The sequence below is a fragment of the Dendrobates tinctorius genome, unplaced genomic scaffold (genome assembly GCF_039654945.1).
Source record: "Dendrobates tinctorius isolate UK_male_01 unplaced genomic scaffold, ASM3965494v1 ptg000290l, whole genome shotgun sequence".
Taxonomy (NCBI): domain Eukaryota; kingdom Metazoa; phylum Chordata; class Amphibia; order Anura; family Dendrobatidae; genus Dendrobates; species Dendrobates tinctorius.
In genome coordinates, this window is record NW_027361957.1 from 6,034,911 (window position 1) to 6,052,715 (window position 17,805).

Genomic DNA, 17,805 nt, shown 5'->3' on the forward strand with positions numbered 1-17,805 from the left:
CTGGTAGCAGTGTCAAGCATTAAAATGGTAAGGAGAACCCAAATTAGAAAATGCACTACCATTACTTTACTCTAGAGAAAGATTCTGATCTCATGATATGCATGATGGAAGTGGAAGGAGTATACTGCCTAACGTTGTGAAAAGGGACCAAGACAGTAGGGTATATATGCTGTACATCACATTAGAGCCTAAAGCCTTAGGGGTGTTGTGTACATAGGGAGAAGCTCCCACCGTATACAACAGACAAGCAAAAGCTAGCATCTTTTTGGCCTTCAGTGGGCTGGTATACCATTTATTTTTACTGTAATTATAAGTATAGTCTACTATGCGGTCTGCACTTTTTAGAAAAGAAGTTGGTCTATAGATCATATACACCACTGTAAGCGTATACAGTTGTATATGTTGTAGGTACATAGGCAAAACTCTTCATGTCTGATGGAAGGCGTTAACGTGATGTTAACAGGGCGATAAAGGTGTTCCATCAGGTTTTCCTAACCCCCAGTATGGTGCTTAAAATGTCCCAGAATTTGTTTTTGAAATGACAACTAAATGATGTTTAATATCAATAGGCGAAGCAATAAGATGTGAACAAACTGAAGTTTATTTTGATATTCAAAATAGAAAGACGGGTTAGAATAAACATGTAAAAACCTGATATTATTCTCATGTTACAACAGGAAATATTCTTGTTGGGAGAAAAAAAAAAAAAAAAAAAAATCTACAGAGGTTTAGTTTAGCAATGGACAAAAGCAAATATTTGTCTAGTACAAAAAAAAAGAAAAAACAGGCACAACTTTACAGTGATTAGTAAAATTTTGGAATGACAGATATGCTTAGTAATAAAGCTTTATGAGGTGGTCAGTAAATATTCTATAATCCAATCCTTTTACATGGTCTTCACTGTGCATGGACGAGTGCTCCAGCTCCTTGGCCATATCCAAAACCCTTTGGTCCAAAATTCTTTGCATAGCAAGCTAAAAAAAAAAAAACAACACAACGAAAGTCACGTAATTTAATCTTTTCACCCAATGTCTGCTGCGCACTGAAAAACAATGCATGACCCAAGTCTGGATACCCATAAAGTACAAAGTGGGAAAGTGAGGGATGAAGGCGTTAAGTTTGCTCTAAGAGCAAACACCTGAACAAGTCAGAGTGTGTCCTTTCTATTGTATATATTAAGCATTAGGCTGTGTGCTCACGTTGCGTTTTTTTAAACATTTTTCGGGGTCAAACCGCATAAAAAACGCTTATAAGTATCCCATTCATTTTAATGCATTTTGGCCTTTTTGTGCCAATAGATGCGTTTTTTACCACTAAGGAAACGCTTAGCGGTAAAAAACGCAGCATGTTCATTAATTTCCGCTTAGGTCCGCTTTTTTGGCTATTTCCTATAGTCCAAAAGACGCGTGGAAAAAACACATCAAAAACGCACTTTTTTTGCGCAAAAACACGCAAAAAACGCGGAAAAAACGCGCGTTTTCTGGGAAGGAGACCCCTTTCCTGAGCGTTTAAAAACGCTAACGTGGGCACATAGCCTAACATATAAAGGTCATCATTAAAGCATGAAGAAAATGTATAAGCATATACAAAAATTAGAGAAGGTGTGCCCCATGTATTTCCCATGCCCAGCTTCCTTTATAAGCCATTAACTTCCTGCCTTCTTTTTATAACCTTGAGTTTGACAACACAATAGGAGGCCATGGCAATCTTCCAGAAAGCAGACACGTTATTCACAGCAGTCACTATAGAGCAGCATCCATTGTCCATAATCAGAGTCAAAACACCAGCCCTTCAAGTAAGCAACAGGTCCAGGACAAACACCAATAAAAATAATTCTCTCCACACACAATCATTTCCGGATGACTTGTCTGTACCACTTAAGCTCTAGTTTCCATGTATGGTCCATTCATACAATGGTAACTGCATGCAAACAATGGGAAAATATAAAATGCCAGCATTCATGCAATCTCACCTTTGCAATAGATTTCCCCATCCTTTTCAGTCAAAGTTGTACTTTCTAGACTCTTGCCACATTTTGCACATCTGAAACAATTCTTGTGCCATGGCTGGAAGGGAGAAAAAGTGATCCGTGAATGCATAAACGGAAAAGGAATTATGAATAAATACATGATCTATGAACAGGACAGGTGAGAGATACCGGCTGCTCAGATGCAAAACACCAGATATCTGTAGACAGCCACCAGACCCACTCCCCTCCCGATGCACAAGTGAGCAGAGACCGATTACCCTTTTAACACTTTCATGACCTTGGGATTTTAAGTTTTGTTTTTTTTTTCCCTCGCCTTCCCAGAGCCATAACATTATTTTACTGTCAATATGGCTGAAGGCTTGTTTTTATTTTGCGGGATGAGCTGTACTTGTCAACACCACCACTGGTTTTACCATATTGTGTAATGGAAAGTGGGGAAAAATCCAAGTGCTGGGAAATTGCAAAAAGTGTAATCCAGAATTTTTTATTTTTTACCATGCTCACTGAATGCTAAAACTGACCTGCAAATATGATTCCCAGGTCAGTACGAGTTTGCAGATACCAAACATGTACAAGTTCCTTTTTATGCAAGCGCTAAAATAAAAAAAAAAAAAAAAAAGGCACCATTTTCCGAGACCCATAACTATATAACATTCGTGATCTGGTGATCTGGGACTGGATGAGGGCTTATTTTTTGTGCACCGAGCTGGTTTTTTATTGATCTCATTTTGGGGTCGACACAATGCTTTGACTGCTTGTTATTGTATTTTAATGAAATATTACGGAGACCAAAAAAAGCGTAATTTGAAAAAAAAAAAAAATAAATAAAAAAATTTCTTATTACGCCATTTACCAATTGGATTAATTCTTGTTATATTTTGATTGGGCGTTTCCGATTGCAGCGATACCAAATACCGTATTTTGCAGATAAGACGATCCAGATTATAAGACGCACCCCAAATTGAGGAAAAAAATAGGAAAAAAAAACTTTAATAAAACGGTGGTGCTTCTTATAATCCATGCGTCTTATTGGCTACCGGGGGTGGTGGCTGCGGTGAAGTGGGGTCCCAGGGTCGCTGCTGGAGGAGGCAAGAGTGGAGCGTTGCTGCAGGCTGGGGTGAGGGGGTGTTCGGATGTCTCCGGCGCTGCGGGGGCACTGCCGACATTTCACAAAATGTCGGCAGAGCCCCCGCAGCGCCGGAGACACCTGCAGCAACGCTCCACTCTTTCCTCCTCCAGCAGCGACCCTGGGACCCTGCTCCACAGCAGCCAGTAAGGTATATCTGCATTATAACACGCACCCCCCCCAAAAAAGAAAAAAATTGGGGGGGGGGGGGGGGGGGGTACGGGGAAGAAAATGTGTGTATTATAATCCGAGGAATAAGGCATGTGTATTCTGTTATTGTTTTGAATGGGGAAAAAGTTTGAAGTTTTATATATTTTAATATTTGTTAAATACATATTTCTACTTGTTTTAATAGTCTCTCATCTGATCGCTTGTGCTACAACATAGCAAGGCTTCAGCCCTATGTATAGCAGAATTGATTATTGCTATGAAAGTCAGCCATGGGGCTGCGCTCATAACAGATCAGCAATGACAACCACAGGTGTCTCCTACAGACCCCAGGTTGTCATGCCAACCCATCAGCACCCCGCAATCACGCACTTCCAGTAAGCACGAGTTAAATGCCGCCGTCAGACATTGACAGTGGCATTTAACTTGCTAACAGCGCAGGTGGATTGATATTCGACCCGTGTCTGTTAGGGGCACATGTCAGCTGATGAAATCAGCTGTCATGTGCTGGAGAAGATGCAGGCTCAGCACCGGAGCCCGTATAGACACTAGTTATGATATACCTATATGTCTAATAAGATAAACCGAACAAGGCAAGTCTTAATTGTCCGACCACCACAACCCCTTTGTGTATCAGAAGAATGCCGTAACCCCATAACTTCCCTCTCCAAAAATCACTGAAGGAGAGCTTACTCATCTCCTCTCTAAATCACACCTCACTACTTGTGCACTTGAGCCCATCCCATCTCATCCCCAACCTCACCACCACACTCATCCCATACCCATCTCTTCTGGTACCTTCCCCTCTGCTTTCAAACATGCCACAATCATACCTATCCTCAAAAAGCCATCCCTTGACCCGAGCGCCATGTCCAGCTATTGCCCCATATAGTTGCTCCCATTTGCTTATAAACTCCTTGGCGGCACATCCATACTGAACTTTGCAACCAACTCACTCTTCGACAACCTACAATCTGGCTCTGGCTCCCGTTCCACCATTCCACTGAAACTGCCTTGACCAAACTTATTAACAACTTACTTTCAGCCAAAGCCAACAGACAATTCTCTATACTGCTCCTTCTAGACCTGTACTCTGCCTTCAATACAGTTGACCAGTGCCTCCTACTACAAATCCTCTCTTTCTTTGGCATCGAAGACCTTGCCCTATCCTGGATCTCCTCATGCCTTACCAACTGCACATTTAGCGTTTCCTACTCCCACACTACCTCGGTTGGTGTCCCTTAAGGCTTTGTCCCACGACCCCTACTCTTCTCCATCTATGGCCTTGGACAACTCATAAGGTCCTATGGCTTCCAGTACCATCTACAAGCTGGTGACACCCAGATCTACCTCTCTGGCACACGTCACCCCTCTGCTGTCCAGAATCTCATAGTGTCTATCAGCCATATCCTCCTCCTAACACTCTCGCACCCCCTCTAGTGTGTCATTAACTCTGCTGCCCGACTAGTCTCTCTCCTTGCCACACTCCTGCTTCCCCTCTTTGCAAATCCCTTCACTGTCTTGCAATTTCCCAATGAATCCAGTTTAAACTACTAACACTGACCTACAAAGCCATCCGTAACCTCTCTCCTCCGTATATTTCCGAAACTTCTCTCTCAATATCTTCCCTCAAGTAATCCCCGGGCCTCCTCCTCTCCTCCATACTTATTCACTCCTCACCTAAATTGCTTCCAAGATATCTCTCAAATATCCCCCATCCTTTGGAGTTCTGTGCCCAAACACGTCCGACTATCGAACATCTTTGGATCGTTCGGACGGAACCTGAAAACCCATCTCTTTAGTTGCTTAAAATTTTCTTTCACCTCTTTCATGTATGGTAAAAATTACCTGGCAACATCTCTCTTTTGGTCAGTACGATTATGGCGAAATATAAAGAGAAAAATTGTAAAAAAAAGAGTTTGTGTTGCAATTTTCTGCGACCTGTGTGAGGGAGTGGCGAGCTGATATTTACAGATATACCAGATGCTTTGGACTGAAAGACTTGTATAATTCATTCAGAACATGCTAAAACTTAGAACCACACACTTGTTCAGTCTCCTACCTTCCCAGCTCCCATTACTTTCTCTGCAGCATATACAGATTCACCACATCTGGGACACTTATCGGATCCTCCAAACTTCTGGGCAAACTTTGAAGGATTAGCAGAGGCACTGGAACGCGATTGTTGTGATCTGCAACAGTTCAAAAAGTCATTTTTTGTCGTCTTTTTTACACTAGATAATACATTTAAGGGAGTAAGGAGTAGTGCAACATGTACGCACATCTCATATTGTGGAGCAGACAGAACATTAGCTTTTAAGCAACGTATTTTTCAGATTATCAGACGCGGTTGACTTTTTTTTTTGCACTTTGCTTGTTGCCGACCCATTAGGGGGAACAATGAAACCCTTTGACCTGTAGTGTATAGCGATTTAGCAAAGACACCTAGCAAAACTTTGGATGCGCGGTACGTGCCACTGCCAAAATCGACATGTCACATTATCATACATCATATTTGTTATTGTATGACAAACCAGAATGGCGCATTAGTGATCTCCTGATGAGGAGCATCATGAAACATGTAGCCTTAATTTAATCTTCTCCCCTTCCCTGCTTCACTCACTTTTTTGATTGCTGAAGGAACACGTACTGCATCCATTCAGTGGATGGCGACAATAGTTCTGCTGTATGAAACAATAATCCTAGTGGGCAAGGTGGTCAAAGAAGCAATCAAGGCATAGAGACGGTCAGTGTAAGCAATAGGAGGTTACACTACTCCTTAATCCCTTATAGACCGATTTAAAAAAAAAAAAAATATATAATAGAAAAAGACACCTATGCAAGCTTGGCATTTAACTGGGTGATTTATTTTTTCATTTTTTTTTTTTTTTTTTAATGTTGTAAGAAATAATAAATCACTTGGGAGCCCAGCAACCACACTACACACTATTTAAACCCCATTGGCTGTGACTGACAATCATTTAATTGGTTAAACAGCAGCAATCAGAGCTCTGCACAAGGTGGTAAAAATGGGTGAGCACAAACGAGATGCTGGGGATGGTAATGTGCCCAATGTTCTGCCCAGTATAAAAGGCTGAAGGCATGGACTTGTCATTAAAGGAGTGATACACTTCAGGATGCACAGGAGCATCAAGTTGGCTGCTGGCTCCAGGGGGTAGAGATGTGTCCTGACTGCTTTGTTCTCCAACTACTCCGTCCACAGTAACAAAACTAAATGCTGTTAAAGGGGTTGTCCACTACTAAGATAATCCCTTCTCCTCAGGAAAATAAAAAACTACACTCCTTCCCGTGCCGCTGCTGTTCCAGTGATGTCGGCACTCGCATTCCTGGGGCTCTCGTGTGGTTATGACAAGTGAGCCCTGCGCCCAATCCCCTCCCCTCTTCAAACATATAGGTAATCAAGAGGAAGTGACAGCTGAAGCTGGCTGATCACTTCCTCTTTATTCCTAGTACGTCCGAATGCAAAGAGTGTTGCCAACACTGAATGGGCACAAAGCTTACGTGTCAAAGGCAGCACGTGAGCCCCAGGAACCGCAGGGGAAGAGAGTGTAGGTGGTTTTATTTTCACAAGGGCAAATATTCAGATCAAGAAAGGGTTGTCCTAGTAGCGGACAACCCTTTAGAGAATAAGGAAAAAAGTTAATGGGAGTGCTTCTTTAAAATATGTCCCCACACAGCTGTTTTGAGCGGACGATCACAATAAAAGGCCTTAAAGGGAATCTGTCACCCCATTTTTGGCCTATAAGATGCGGCCACAGCCATCAGGGACTTATCTACAGCATTCTGTAGATAAGCCCCTGATGTAACCTGAAAGATAAGAAAAACAAGTTAGATTATAGTCACCGGGTGGCACTGTCCGTCGCCTCCCATCTTTTAGCAATGTCATCCTCCTCCTTACTTCTGCCGCAGCTCCTGCACAGGCTTACTTTATCTGCCCTGTTGAGGGCAGAATAAATTACTGCAGTGCGCAGGCGCCGGGAAAGGTCAGTGGTCCGGCGCCTGCGCACTGCAGTACTTTACTCTGCCCTCAACAGGGCAGATATAGTACGCCTGTGCAGGAGCCGCGGCAGAAGTAAGGAGGAGGACGTCATCGCTACAAGATGGGAGGTGCCGGACCGGAACACGACACCCGGGCGTCCAATCCGATGGGTGAGTATAATCTAACTAGTTTTCCTTATCTTTCAGGTTACATCAGGGGCTTATCTACAGCATTACAAAATGCGGTAGATAAACCCCTGATGGCGGTGGCCGCATCTTATAGGCCAAAAAATAGGTGACAGATTACCTTTAAGGGAGTGGAAAAAAATTGCTAGTAGGACTTATCATATTCATTTCTATTCTTGAACAACGTTGCTGTTCAGATGTTCAGTATTTTGGGGTTTCTTTTTTTGTTTGCTTCATGTTTTCCACTTCAAAATAGGCACGGTCAAATCAAAAGGCTGCAAACCAATGCATAAAAACAAAAAATTCCTCCTCCACACCCTCTTCTAATTTTTTTTTTTTTTTTTTTTAAATACAGGAAGTGCAAAAACTGTCCCCAAAAGGAGAAACGTTTTAACAGTTTCCACTAGAAAAGCTCTTCGTATGTGGTCGCCTCAAAGTACTGTGTGCACATATCCTTCATGAACAATTCTGTATGCAATTTGTATGCATTATACAAGGAGCATGTCAGGTTGTGCCCTTTTTCCCCAAAGATTGTAGATTTAGTAGTAGACAATTTAATGCATCCAGCTAGCTGTGCAGTAATGAGATATTGACTTACTCTTCAGGTCTAATGCCCAGTCGTTCACCTCGGTCCATATTCAGTGTGCCAGCACCTTGCCCGTACCCATAGCCTTTGGGCCCATATTTTTTCCCATAACAGGAACGGCAGTAAATCTCATTCTCATGAATAGCCACTGTTGTGCTATCAAGATTTTTTCTGCAAACCACTGAAACGAAAATCAAAAGCTTTAGCTATTTAAACAAAACATTCTGATTTATTAGAAATGGGAAATGTAAAAAAAAAAACAAAACCCAGGATTTTTGGGTTGCTTACCGTAAAATCTGTTTCTCGAAGCCTTCATTGGGGGACAGAGACCATGGGTGTCTGTTGCTGCCACTAGGAGGCTAACACTATGTACAGAAAAAGGTTAGCTCCTCCTCCGCAGTATACACCCCACCAACCGGCACTATTTTCCTCAGTTAGTGAGAAAGCAGTAGGAGAAGAAACAAAACAGAATGAAAACAGGACAACTCAACTGTAATCAACAAACATAAGAACAGGAGTTGCTGAACATGGGAGGGTGCTGTGTCCCCCAATGAAGGCTTCGAGAAACAGATTTTACGGTAAGCAACCCAAAAATCCTGTTTTCTCTATCGCTTCATTGGGGGACACAGAGACCATGGGACGTCCCAAAGCAGTCCCTGGGGAGGGAGAAGCAAACTTCCATTAGGTCTGAGGACTCACCACCGCCGCCTGCAGGATCCTTCTGCCTAGGCTGGCGTCCGCCGAAGTGTAGGTGTGGACCTTGTAAAATTTGGCAAACGTGTGGATCGAAGACCAGGTTGCTGCTTTGCAGAGCTGCAGCGCAGAAGCTCTGTGACGCACCGCCAGGAGGCACCCACTGCCCGGGTAGAGCGAGCTCTAATTCCAGGAGGGGGCACTCGATGCTTGACCCGGTAGGCTTCCAAAATGGCCGATCTGATCCAGCGAGCAATGGTAGCCTTGGAGGCCGGCTGACCTTTCCGCGCACCATCTGGAATGATGAAAAGAGAGTCTGTCTTCCGCAAGGGAGACGTCTTAGCCAGAAAAACCTTCATCGCCCTGACCAGGTCCAGCTTGTTCAAGGAGCGCTCCAGAAGGTGGATTGGACCCGGACAAAAGGACAGAAGAACAATGTCCTCATGAAGGTGGACACCACCTTAGGAAGAAAGGAAGGCGGGGGCCGCAGGACCACCTTATCCTGGTGAAGCACCAAGAAAGGGGGGCGACAAGACAGGGCCACCAATTCCGACACGCGCCGGATGGAGGTGGTGGCCACCAGAAAGGCTATTTTCCAGGAGAGAAAAGATAGGGAGACCTCCCTGAGCGGTTCAAAGGGTGACCGTTGAAGAGCCTCCAGGACCAGATTGAGATCCCATGGGTCCACGGGAGCGCGGTACAGAGGTGCCGCATGAGCCACACCCTGAAGAAAGGTCTTGATCTGCGGACGAGAAGCAGTCGTCTTCTGAAAAAGAATGGAAAACGCCGAGACTTGACCCTTCAAAGAGCTGACGGAAAGGCCCGCATCTAGGCCTGCCTGGAGGAACGCCAGGATAGAGGGGAGAGAACAGGACATGGGCGTCGCACCAAGTGAAATAGGCCTTCCACGTACGATAATAAATTCTAGAAGACTATGGCTTTCTAGCCTGGATCATGGGGAGAATAACCCGATCCGAAAAACCTGACTGTTTCAGAACCGCGGTTTCAACAGCCACGCCGTTCAATTGAGTGGCCGAGAATTGGGGTGGCAGATTGGGCCTTGAGACAGCAGATCTGTTGTCTGGAAGCTTCCGGGGGGAGTCCGCGAGAAGGTTGACGATGTCCGCGAACCAAGCCCTTCTGGGCCAATCCGGAGCAATGAGGATGACTGGTACCCCTTCCAGCTTGACTTTCTTCAACAGCTTGGGAAGAAGAGGCAGGGGAGAGAACAGATAGGGAAGCTTGAACTGAGACCAGGGAATGGTCAGAGCATCGGCACCCACTGCGAGAGGATCTCGGGCCTTGGATACGAACTGAGGAGCCTACCTGTTCAGGCAAGACGCCAGCAGATCCACGTCCGGAGTCCCCCCAACGACGGCAAAGCTGATGAAAGACGTCCGGATGTAAGGACCACTCTCCCACCGCGAGACCCTCACGGCTGAGAAAATCGGCGGCCCAGTTGTCCACGCCGGGAATGTGCACTGCGGATATCGCTGGGACGGATACCTCTGCCCATTGGAGAATCTTGGACACTTCCACTAGAGCCTAGGAGCTTCGAGCCCCCCCTTGGTGGTTGACATATTCCACCGCTGTGGCATTGTCTGTTTGAATCCGGACCGGCAGACCCCTGAGAAGCCTTTCCCAGTGAATGAGAGACAGATAAGTCGCTCGTATCTCGAGGACGTTGACTGGCAAAGTTGTCTCGAGTCGACCACCGACCCTGAACCGTGTGGTTTCGAAACACAGCTCCCCAGCCGAGAAGGCTGGCGTCCGTTGTCACAATCTGTCAGTGAATCGGAAGGAATGACCGGCCGAGGGAGTTGAGAGGTGACGTCAGCCACCAATTAAGGGACTGTGACCCGGGACGAGAGGCGAATTGGACGATCCAGGGAGAGAACGGACCTGTTCCACCGAGACAGGATGGCGTGTTGAAGCAGTCTCGTGTGGAATTGAGCAAAGGGAATTGCTTCGGTCATCGCCACCATCTTTCCCAAGACCTTCATGGCTGACCGGAAAGATGGAAGCTTTGGTCTCTGCAGCGATCGTACATCTCGCCGCAGGGAAATCAACTTCTCTTCCGGGAGAAAGTCCCTAGATCGAAGGGTGTCGAACAATAAGCCTAGAAACACAAGACGTTGAGTCGGAATGAGGCAGGACTTCCTTTTGTTTACAAGCCACCCGAAACTGGATAGTGTGTCGAGAACGATGTTAAGGCTTTGGAGAGTCTGGTGAAAAGACGGAGCTTTGATTAGAATGTCGTCGAGGTACGGAAAGAGTACGAGACCTCTGATCCTCAACAGGGCCATCGACGCCATGATCTTTGTAAACACTCTGGGCGCGGTGGCGAGAAACTGGTAGTGGTCCTGATGAATTGCGAAACGCAGGAATTTCTGATGTCCATGAAAGATGGGGACATGCAGATAGGCATCCTGAATGTCTATTGAGTACATGAATTCCTGCGCCTCCATGGAAGCGATCACAGAACGAAGGGACTCCATCCTGAAATGTCGCAGGCGGACTCTTGTTCAGCAGTTTGAGGTCCAGTATGGGTCGAACCGCACCGCCTTTTTTCGGCACTACAAACAGGTTTGAGTAAAACACTGTGAATCATTCTGTTTCGGGAATGGACACAATCACCCCGGAACTGAGAAGAGAGGCGATGGATGCAAAGAAACCCGAAACTAAGGCGGGGTCTTTTGGAGGTCGAAGCAGCGATCTCGGGGCCAAGAGACGAACTCTATCTTGTATCCTGAGGATACAACTTCCCTGACCCAAGCGTCTTCCACTGAGGCAAGCCAGACGTGTCTGAAAAAAAGAAGTCGCCCGCACAGTTGGGGCTGCGCCTCGGAACCTTGTTGATAGTCATGCCATGCTCAATGGGGAGGGTGCAGCTGTGCTGGGGGAGAAAATGGCTAGAAGGTTGGAGGAGTGTTTAAACTAGGGACGGGGGGGGGGGGGAGGGTATTCCTTTTATAGGAGGGGAAGACAGTGCAGATAGAGACCTGGGCACAAATAATGACATTGGGGGTGGAGGTGGCATGGGGGGTGGGTTTAGAACAGTTAATAATTTAAGAAAGAATAGAGGTTCAGAGAGATACATAAAGTGCATGTATACTAATGCCAGAAGTCTCGCCAACAAAATGGAGGAATTGGAGTTAATGTTGTTGGAACATAATTATGACATGGTGGGGATATCTGAGACATGGCTGGATGAGAGCCATGACTGGGCGGTTAATTTACAGGGCTATAGTCTGTTCAGAAATGACCGTACAAATAAGCGAGGGGGAGGCGTGTGTTTATATGTAAAATCATCCTTAAAACCCATCTTTCGTGATAATATATATGAATCTAATGAAAATGTAGAGTCCCTGTGGGTAGAGATAAGGGGAGGGGGAAAAATAATAAATTACTGATAGGGGTTTGTTATAAATCTCCAAAAATAATGGAAGCTACAGAGAATATCCTCATAAAGCAAATAGATGAAGCAGCGACTCAAGGAGAAGTCATTATTATGGGGGACTTCAACTACCCTGAAATACATTGGGGAACCGAAACCTGCAGTTCCAGCAAAGGTAATAGGTTTCTGACAACGATGAGAGACAATTACCTTTCACAACTGGTTCAGGACCCAACAAGAGGGGGGGCACTGCTAGACCTAATATTAACCAACAGGCCAGACCGCATATCAAATGTAAGGGTTGAGGGTCACTTGGGTAATAGTGATCACAAATTAATAAGTTTTCATGTATCCTTTAATAAGATGTGTAGTAGAGGGGTTACAAGGACACTAAACTTCAGGAAGGCAAATTTCCACCGGATGAGAGATGATCTTGGTGCAATTAACTGGGACGATATCCTGAGACATAAAAATACACAAAGAAAATGGGAGACGTTTATTAGCATCCTGAATAGGACCTGTGCACAATATATACCGTATGGGAATAAACATGCGAGAAATAGGAGGAAACCACTATGGCTAAATAGAGCTGTAAGGGGCGCAATAAGAGATAAAAATAAAGCATTTAGAGAATTAAAGCAAGTAGGTAGTGATGAGGCATTAAATAAATACAGAAGATTAAATAAATTCTGTAAAAAGCAAATCAAGACAGCAAAGATTGAGACAGAGAGACTCATTGCCAGAGAAAGTAAAAATAATCCCAAAATATTCTTTAACTACATAAATAGTAAGAAGCTAAAAAATGATAGTGTTGGTCCCCTTAAAAATAGTCTGGGTGAAATGGTGGATGAGGATGAGGAAAAAGCCAATATGCTAAATGACTTTTTTTCAACAGTATTTACACAAGAAAATCCCATGACGGATAACATGATCAGGGATAAAAATTCTCCATTAAATGTCACCTGCTTAAGCCAGCAGGAAGTACGGCGGCGTCTACAAATCACTAAAATTGACAAATCCCCGGGCCCGGATGGGATACACCCCCGAGTACTGCAGGAATTAAGCACAGTCATAGATAGACCACTATTTTTAATCTTTAAAGATTCCATAATAACAGGGTCTGTACCACAGGACTGGCGTATAGCAAATGTGGTGCCAATATTCAAAAAGGGGACAAAAACTGAACTTGGAAATTATAGGCCAGTAAGTTTAACCTCAACTGTGGGTAAAATCCTGGAGGGTTTTCTAAGAGATACTATACTGGAGTATCTGAAGAAGAACAACCTCATGACCCAATATCAACATGGGTTTACAAGGGACCGTTCCTGTCAGACTAATCTGATAAGCTTTTATGAAGAGGTAAGTTCCGGACTGGACCAAGGTAATGCAGTGGACGTGGTGTACATGGACTTTTCAAAAGCGTTTGATACGGTGCCACACAAAAGGTTGACACATAAAATGAGAACAATGGGGATAGGGGAAAATATGTGTAGGTGGGTTAAGAGCTGGCTCAGGGATAGGAAACAAAGGGTGGTTATTAATGGAGCACACTCGGACTGGGTCACGGTTAGCAGTGTGGTACCACAGGGGTTAGTTTTGGGCAAGCTTCTTTTTAACATATTTATTAATGACCTTGTAGGGGGCATAGAGAGTAGAATTTCAATATTTGCAGATGACTCTAAACTCTGCAGGGTAATTAATACAGAGGAGGACAATTTTATATTACAGGAGGATTTATGTAAACTAGAAGCTTGGGCGGATAAATGGCAAATGAGCTTTAATGGGGATAAATGTAAGGTCATGCACTTGGGTAGAACGAACAAGTTGTATAATTATGTGCTTAATTGTAAAACACTGGGCATAACAGTCACTGAAAAAGACCAGGGTGTATGGGTGGACGACAAACTCACATTTAGTGGCCAGAGTCAAGCAGCTGCTGCAAAGGCAAATAAAATAATGGGATGCATTAAAAGAGGCATAGATGCTCATGAGGAGAACATAATTTTACCTCTATATAAGTCACTAGTGCGACCACACTTAGAATACTGTGTACAGTTCTGGTCTCCGGTGTATAAGAAAGACATAGCTGAACTGGAGCGGGTGCAGAGAAGAGCGACCAAGGTTATTAGGGAACTAGGGGGTCTGCAATACCAAGACAGGTTATTACACTTGGGGTTATTTAGTTTGGAGAATCGAAGGCTTAGGGGTGATCTTATTACAATGTATGCGGGGACAATACAAAGACCTTTCTAATGATCTTTTTACTCTTAGACCTGTGACGGGGACAAGGAGGCATCCTCTACGTCTGGAGGAAAGAAGGTTTAAGCATACTCACAGACGCGGATTCTTTACTGTAAGAGCAGTGAGACTATGGAACTCTCTGCCATATGATGTTGTAATGAGTGATTCACTACTAAAATTTAAGAAGGGACTGGATGCCTTTCTTGAAAAGTAGAATATTACAGGGTATATACACTAGTCTCCTTAATATTGCGTTGATCCAGGGAGCTAGTCTGATTGCCGTATGTGGAGTCGGGAAGGAATTTTTTTCCCCAATGTGAAGCTTACTGTTGCCACATGGGTTTTTTTTGCCTTCCTCTGGATCAACATGTTAGGGCAAGTTAGGATAGGATATGGGTTGAACTAGATGGACTTAAAGTCTTCCTTCAACCTTAATAACTATGTTACTATGTTACTATGTAATGTGGACCGTCCGGTTCTGGACCTGGAGGATCTGCCCTGGGAGGAGCAAGATCGCCAGGCGGGAGTAGGCCTAAAGGAGACCTTCTTCCTATCCTGGTGTGCCTGTGGCCTTTGTTGGTTGGAAAAGGTTTCCGCCGTCACGACGCGGCGGAAGGGTCGAAACTGACGCCTTGGAGGGGGTCTACGTGGCTTGGACTGAGGGAGAAGAGAGCTTGTGCCCCCAGTGGCGTCTTTAATAATCTGGTCCAGCTGGGGTCTGAAAAGACGCGCTCCCTGAAAAGGCAGATTGGTAAGGGACTTTTTTGATGACAAATCCACCTGCCAAGCCTTGAGCCAAATTGTACGCCGGATTGCAACTACGTTGCTGGACGCTTGAGCTGCGCAAGACGCGGCATCTAAGGAGGCAGAGACCAAATATTCCTCTGCATGGGAGATCTGGTTGGCCAGCTCGGACAGTCGCTCTGGCTGGGCTCCATCAAGAATGCCCTGGCGTAGATCCTCCGCCCAAGTAGCAATGGCTTTGGCTACCCAAGTGGAAGCAAAGGTTGGGCTTAGCACCGTCGCCGCCGCTTCGAATGCTGACTTTGCTAAGGATTCTATGATCCTGTTAGAATCTTTTAGAGACGCCATACCTGAAATCGGAAGAACTGTGTTGTTACATAGTCTGGACACAGGAGCGTCTACAGAGGGAGAAGCCGACCAGTTGTCGGTGAGCTCTTGAGAAAATGGATACAACACGCCGAGACGCTTCCCTCTTTGAAAGAGTCTGGTCGGATTTTCCCTTTCCCTGGTAAGGAGCTTATCAAACTCAGATTGAGGAGCGAAGACTCTGAAAGGTGCTTCTGCCCGTCTGAACGAAACCTCCTGATCCGAGGGTTTCGCATGAGAGTCTGTGATCTCGAAAGTGTGGTTAATCGTTGCAATGAGGTTCTGTACCGTAACCTTCATGTCCGCGGCATGGTCCGAATCCAGCGCTAAGACCTCTTCGGATGGCGCATCCGAGAACGCTTCGTCTGACTCGGGTGAGGAAGGACGGGAAGGAGACTGCTGGGGGGGGGTGACTATGCAAAGAGATGGGGGCGAGGGCAGGAATCCGGCCAGAGATCCAGCCTGGGTCTTTTGCGGCTCATGCTGGCTGGTTCAGAGAGGCTCTTGAGCCCTGCTGGACCCTGCAGAAGTGTCCAGGGGCAACCTATCAAGCACAGCCACGAGAGACTGAGAGACCCTGGTGAGATCTGCCACTGATTGAGATAGAGAGGCGGCCCATCTGGAAATGGGGGGGGGTTCACTCTCACGTGGAACATTAGGGGGCTCCTGAGCAGCGGGCTCAATGGGATTGCTGCAGTCTAGGCAGAGGGGAGTGGACTGACCTAAGGGAAGTTTGCGATTGCAAGAAGAGCATGCAAAGTACTTGACTAAGGTGCAAGAGGAAGCAGGAGGACGAGCAGAGTCAGAGTTAGCCATAATGACAGAAAGTCACTGAAGCAGTGCCGGGAGGTTGTTGGACAGGAGACAGAGGAGGGTTTCAGTCTGCAGTTGCTGAGCTACTCACGTTCCGATGTCCTGTAGCTGGTCCAGCAATTGAAGATGCACGGCTCTTCTGGGCTTGCAGGGGCACGGCAGAGGGAACAGCGTCCAGCTGACAGGCTTTGAAAATGGTGGCAGCCTGAGAGGGACAGAGCAGGAAGCGCACGCTTTCCTGCAGAGACCGAGGAAGAAGATGGGCGGGGCTAACCGCGGATGCGAAAGATGGCGCCGCCCACTGAAAATAGCCAGGCTGGGGGTGGGTGGAGAGCGCCGCCTCAGGGACGCCTAACATGAGGGGAGAACGCGGTGGGCGGACTTAGAGCGGGCGGGCGAGAAGCCCGCCTAAGGAAGAAGGCGGGGGGCGTGGCCGTGACGCAGGACAAGGCCCCAAATGAACCCGTCGCCTAGATTAGATGTGGCGGCCCCCGGGAAGCACGGGGTGGCGCGGAGGCCCGCAGAACAGCCGTGGCGCACGCTCCCAAAGAACACCTGTCTGGAGCCTGGCTGCAGGATAAATAAGAGCAGCCTGGGGAAAAACCGGGGGCAGGGTGAAAAGAAGCTGCGCATGGGAGTCTGTGACAAAGGGAGACCCCCTGGTGCTAGAGATGGGTGCCGTGATCCAATATAGCGATTTAGGGGCCCTATACTTACCCACTGTCTTGATCCGTTCTTCTGAACAAGGAGAGTACCTTTTCCTTTAGAGGGATGTCCGCGTCTCATCCTAACCGACAGGCTCTGGTAGGCGAGTGGGTGGGAGACAGGGGACGAGGACCAAATGGCTGGCACACACCTGTGTTAGGCTCTTGGTCCTGCTGTAGAGAGCTGTGAGGATACGGGGTGGCAGTACACGCCGTACTCACAGTCTCTATGTGGGACTACAGACGTGACCATTCACTCTGTATCCCTCCGGAAACCTGAAAAGGAACGACGCACATTGAGGTAGATATGGGTCTAATGAAAGACCTGTGTCCACCTCCTACTGACACCAAGCTAAACTGAGGAAAATAGTGCCGGTTGGTGGGGTGTATACTGCGGAGGAGGAGCTAACCTTTTTCTGTACATAGTGTCAGCCTCCTAGTGGCAGCAGCATACACCCATGGTCTCTGTGTCCCCCAGTGAAGCAATAGAGAAAGTGTTGTCCATTACCTAGACAACCCCTTTTTAAATAAAGGCTGTCTTTGCAAAATAAGCACAATATGCTCAGCATACTGCACTGACATTCTTGAGCCAATCGAGGCTGCCATGTGCCATCTACTTTCACTTGTCAGAGGTCCATCTGAAGGCATAGACCTCGGACAAATGGAAATATTAAGCGCAGACTGGCTGCAGGGATCATGTGGCATAATGTCACGCTAGCCCCAGGAGACCCAAAGCTTACATCGCTAGACGTGCACACCTAATGCTTCAATAAAAAAAATACACTTTCATTA

At 46.1% G+C, this 17,805-nt stretch overlaps 1 protein-coding gene across 1 annotated transcript in view; it reads right to left on the reverse strand.

Moving 5' to 3' along the window:
* Nucleotides 1–583: 583 nt before the first annotated feature.
* The window catches only part of CSRP2 (cysteine and glycine rich protein 2), a 70,823-nt gene continuing 53,601 nt past the window's right edge, over nt 584–17,805 (reverse strand). The window contains exons 3-6 of the mRNA XM_073560021.1: nt 8,068–8,236; nt 5,347–5,476; nt 1,973–2,066; nt 584–974 (exon numbers count right to left, since the gene is read on the reverse strand). Of these exons, the coding sequence (XP_073416122.1) occupies nt 898–974; nt 1,973–2,066; nt 5,347–5,476; nt 8,068–8,236 (470 nt within the window). The 3' untranslated portion in view covers nt 584–897. The remainder of the gene's footprint in view (nt 975–1,972; nt 2,067–5,346; nt 5,477–8,067; nt 8,237–17,805) is intronic.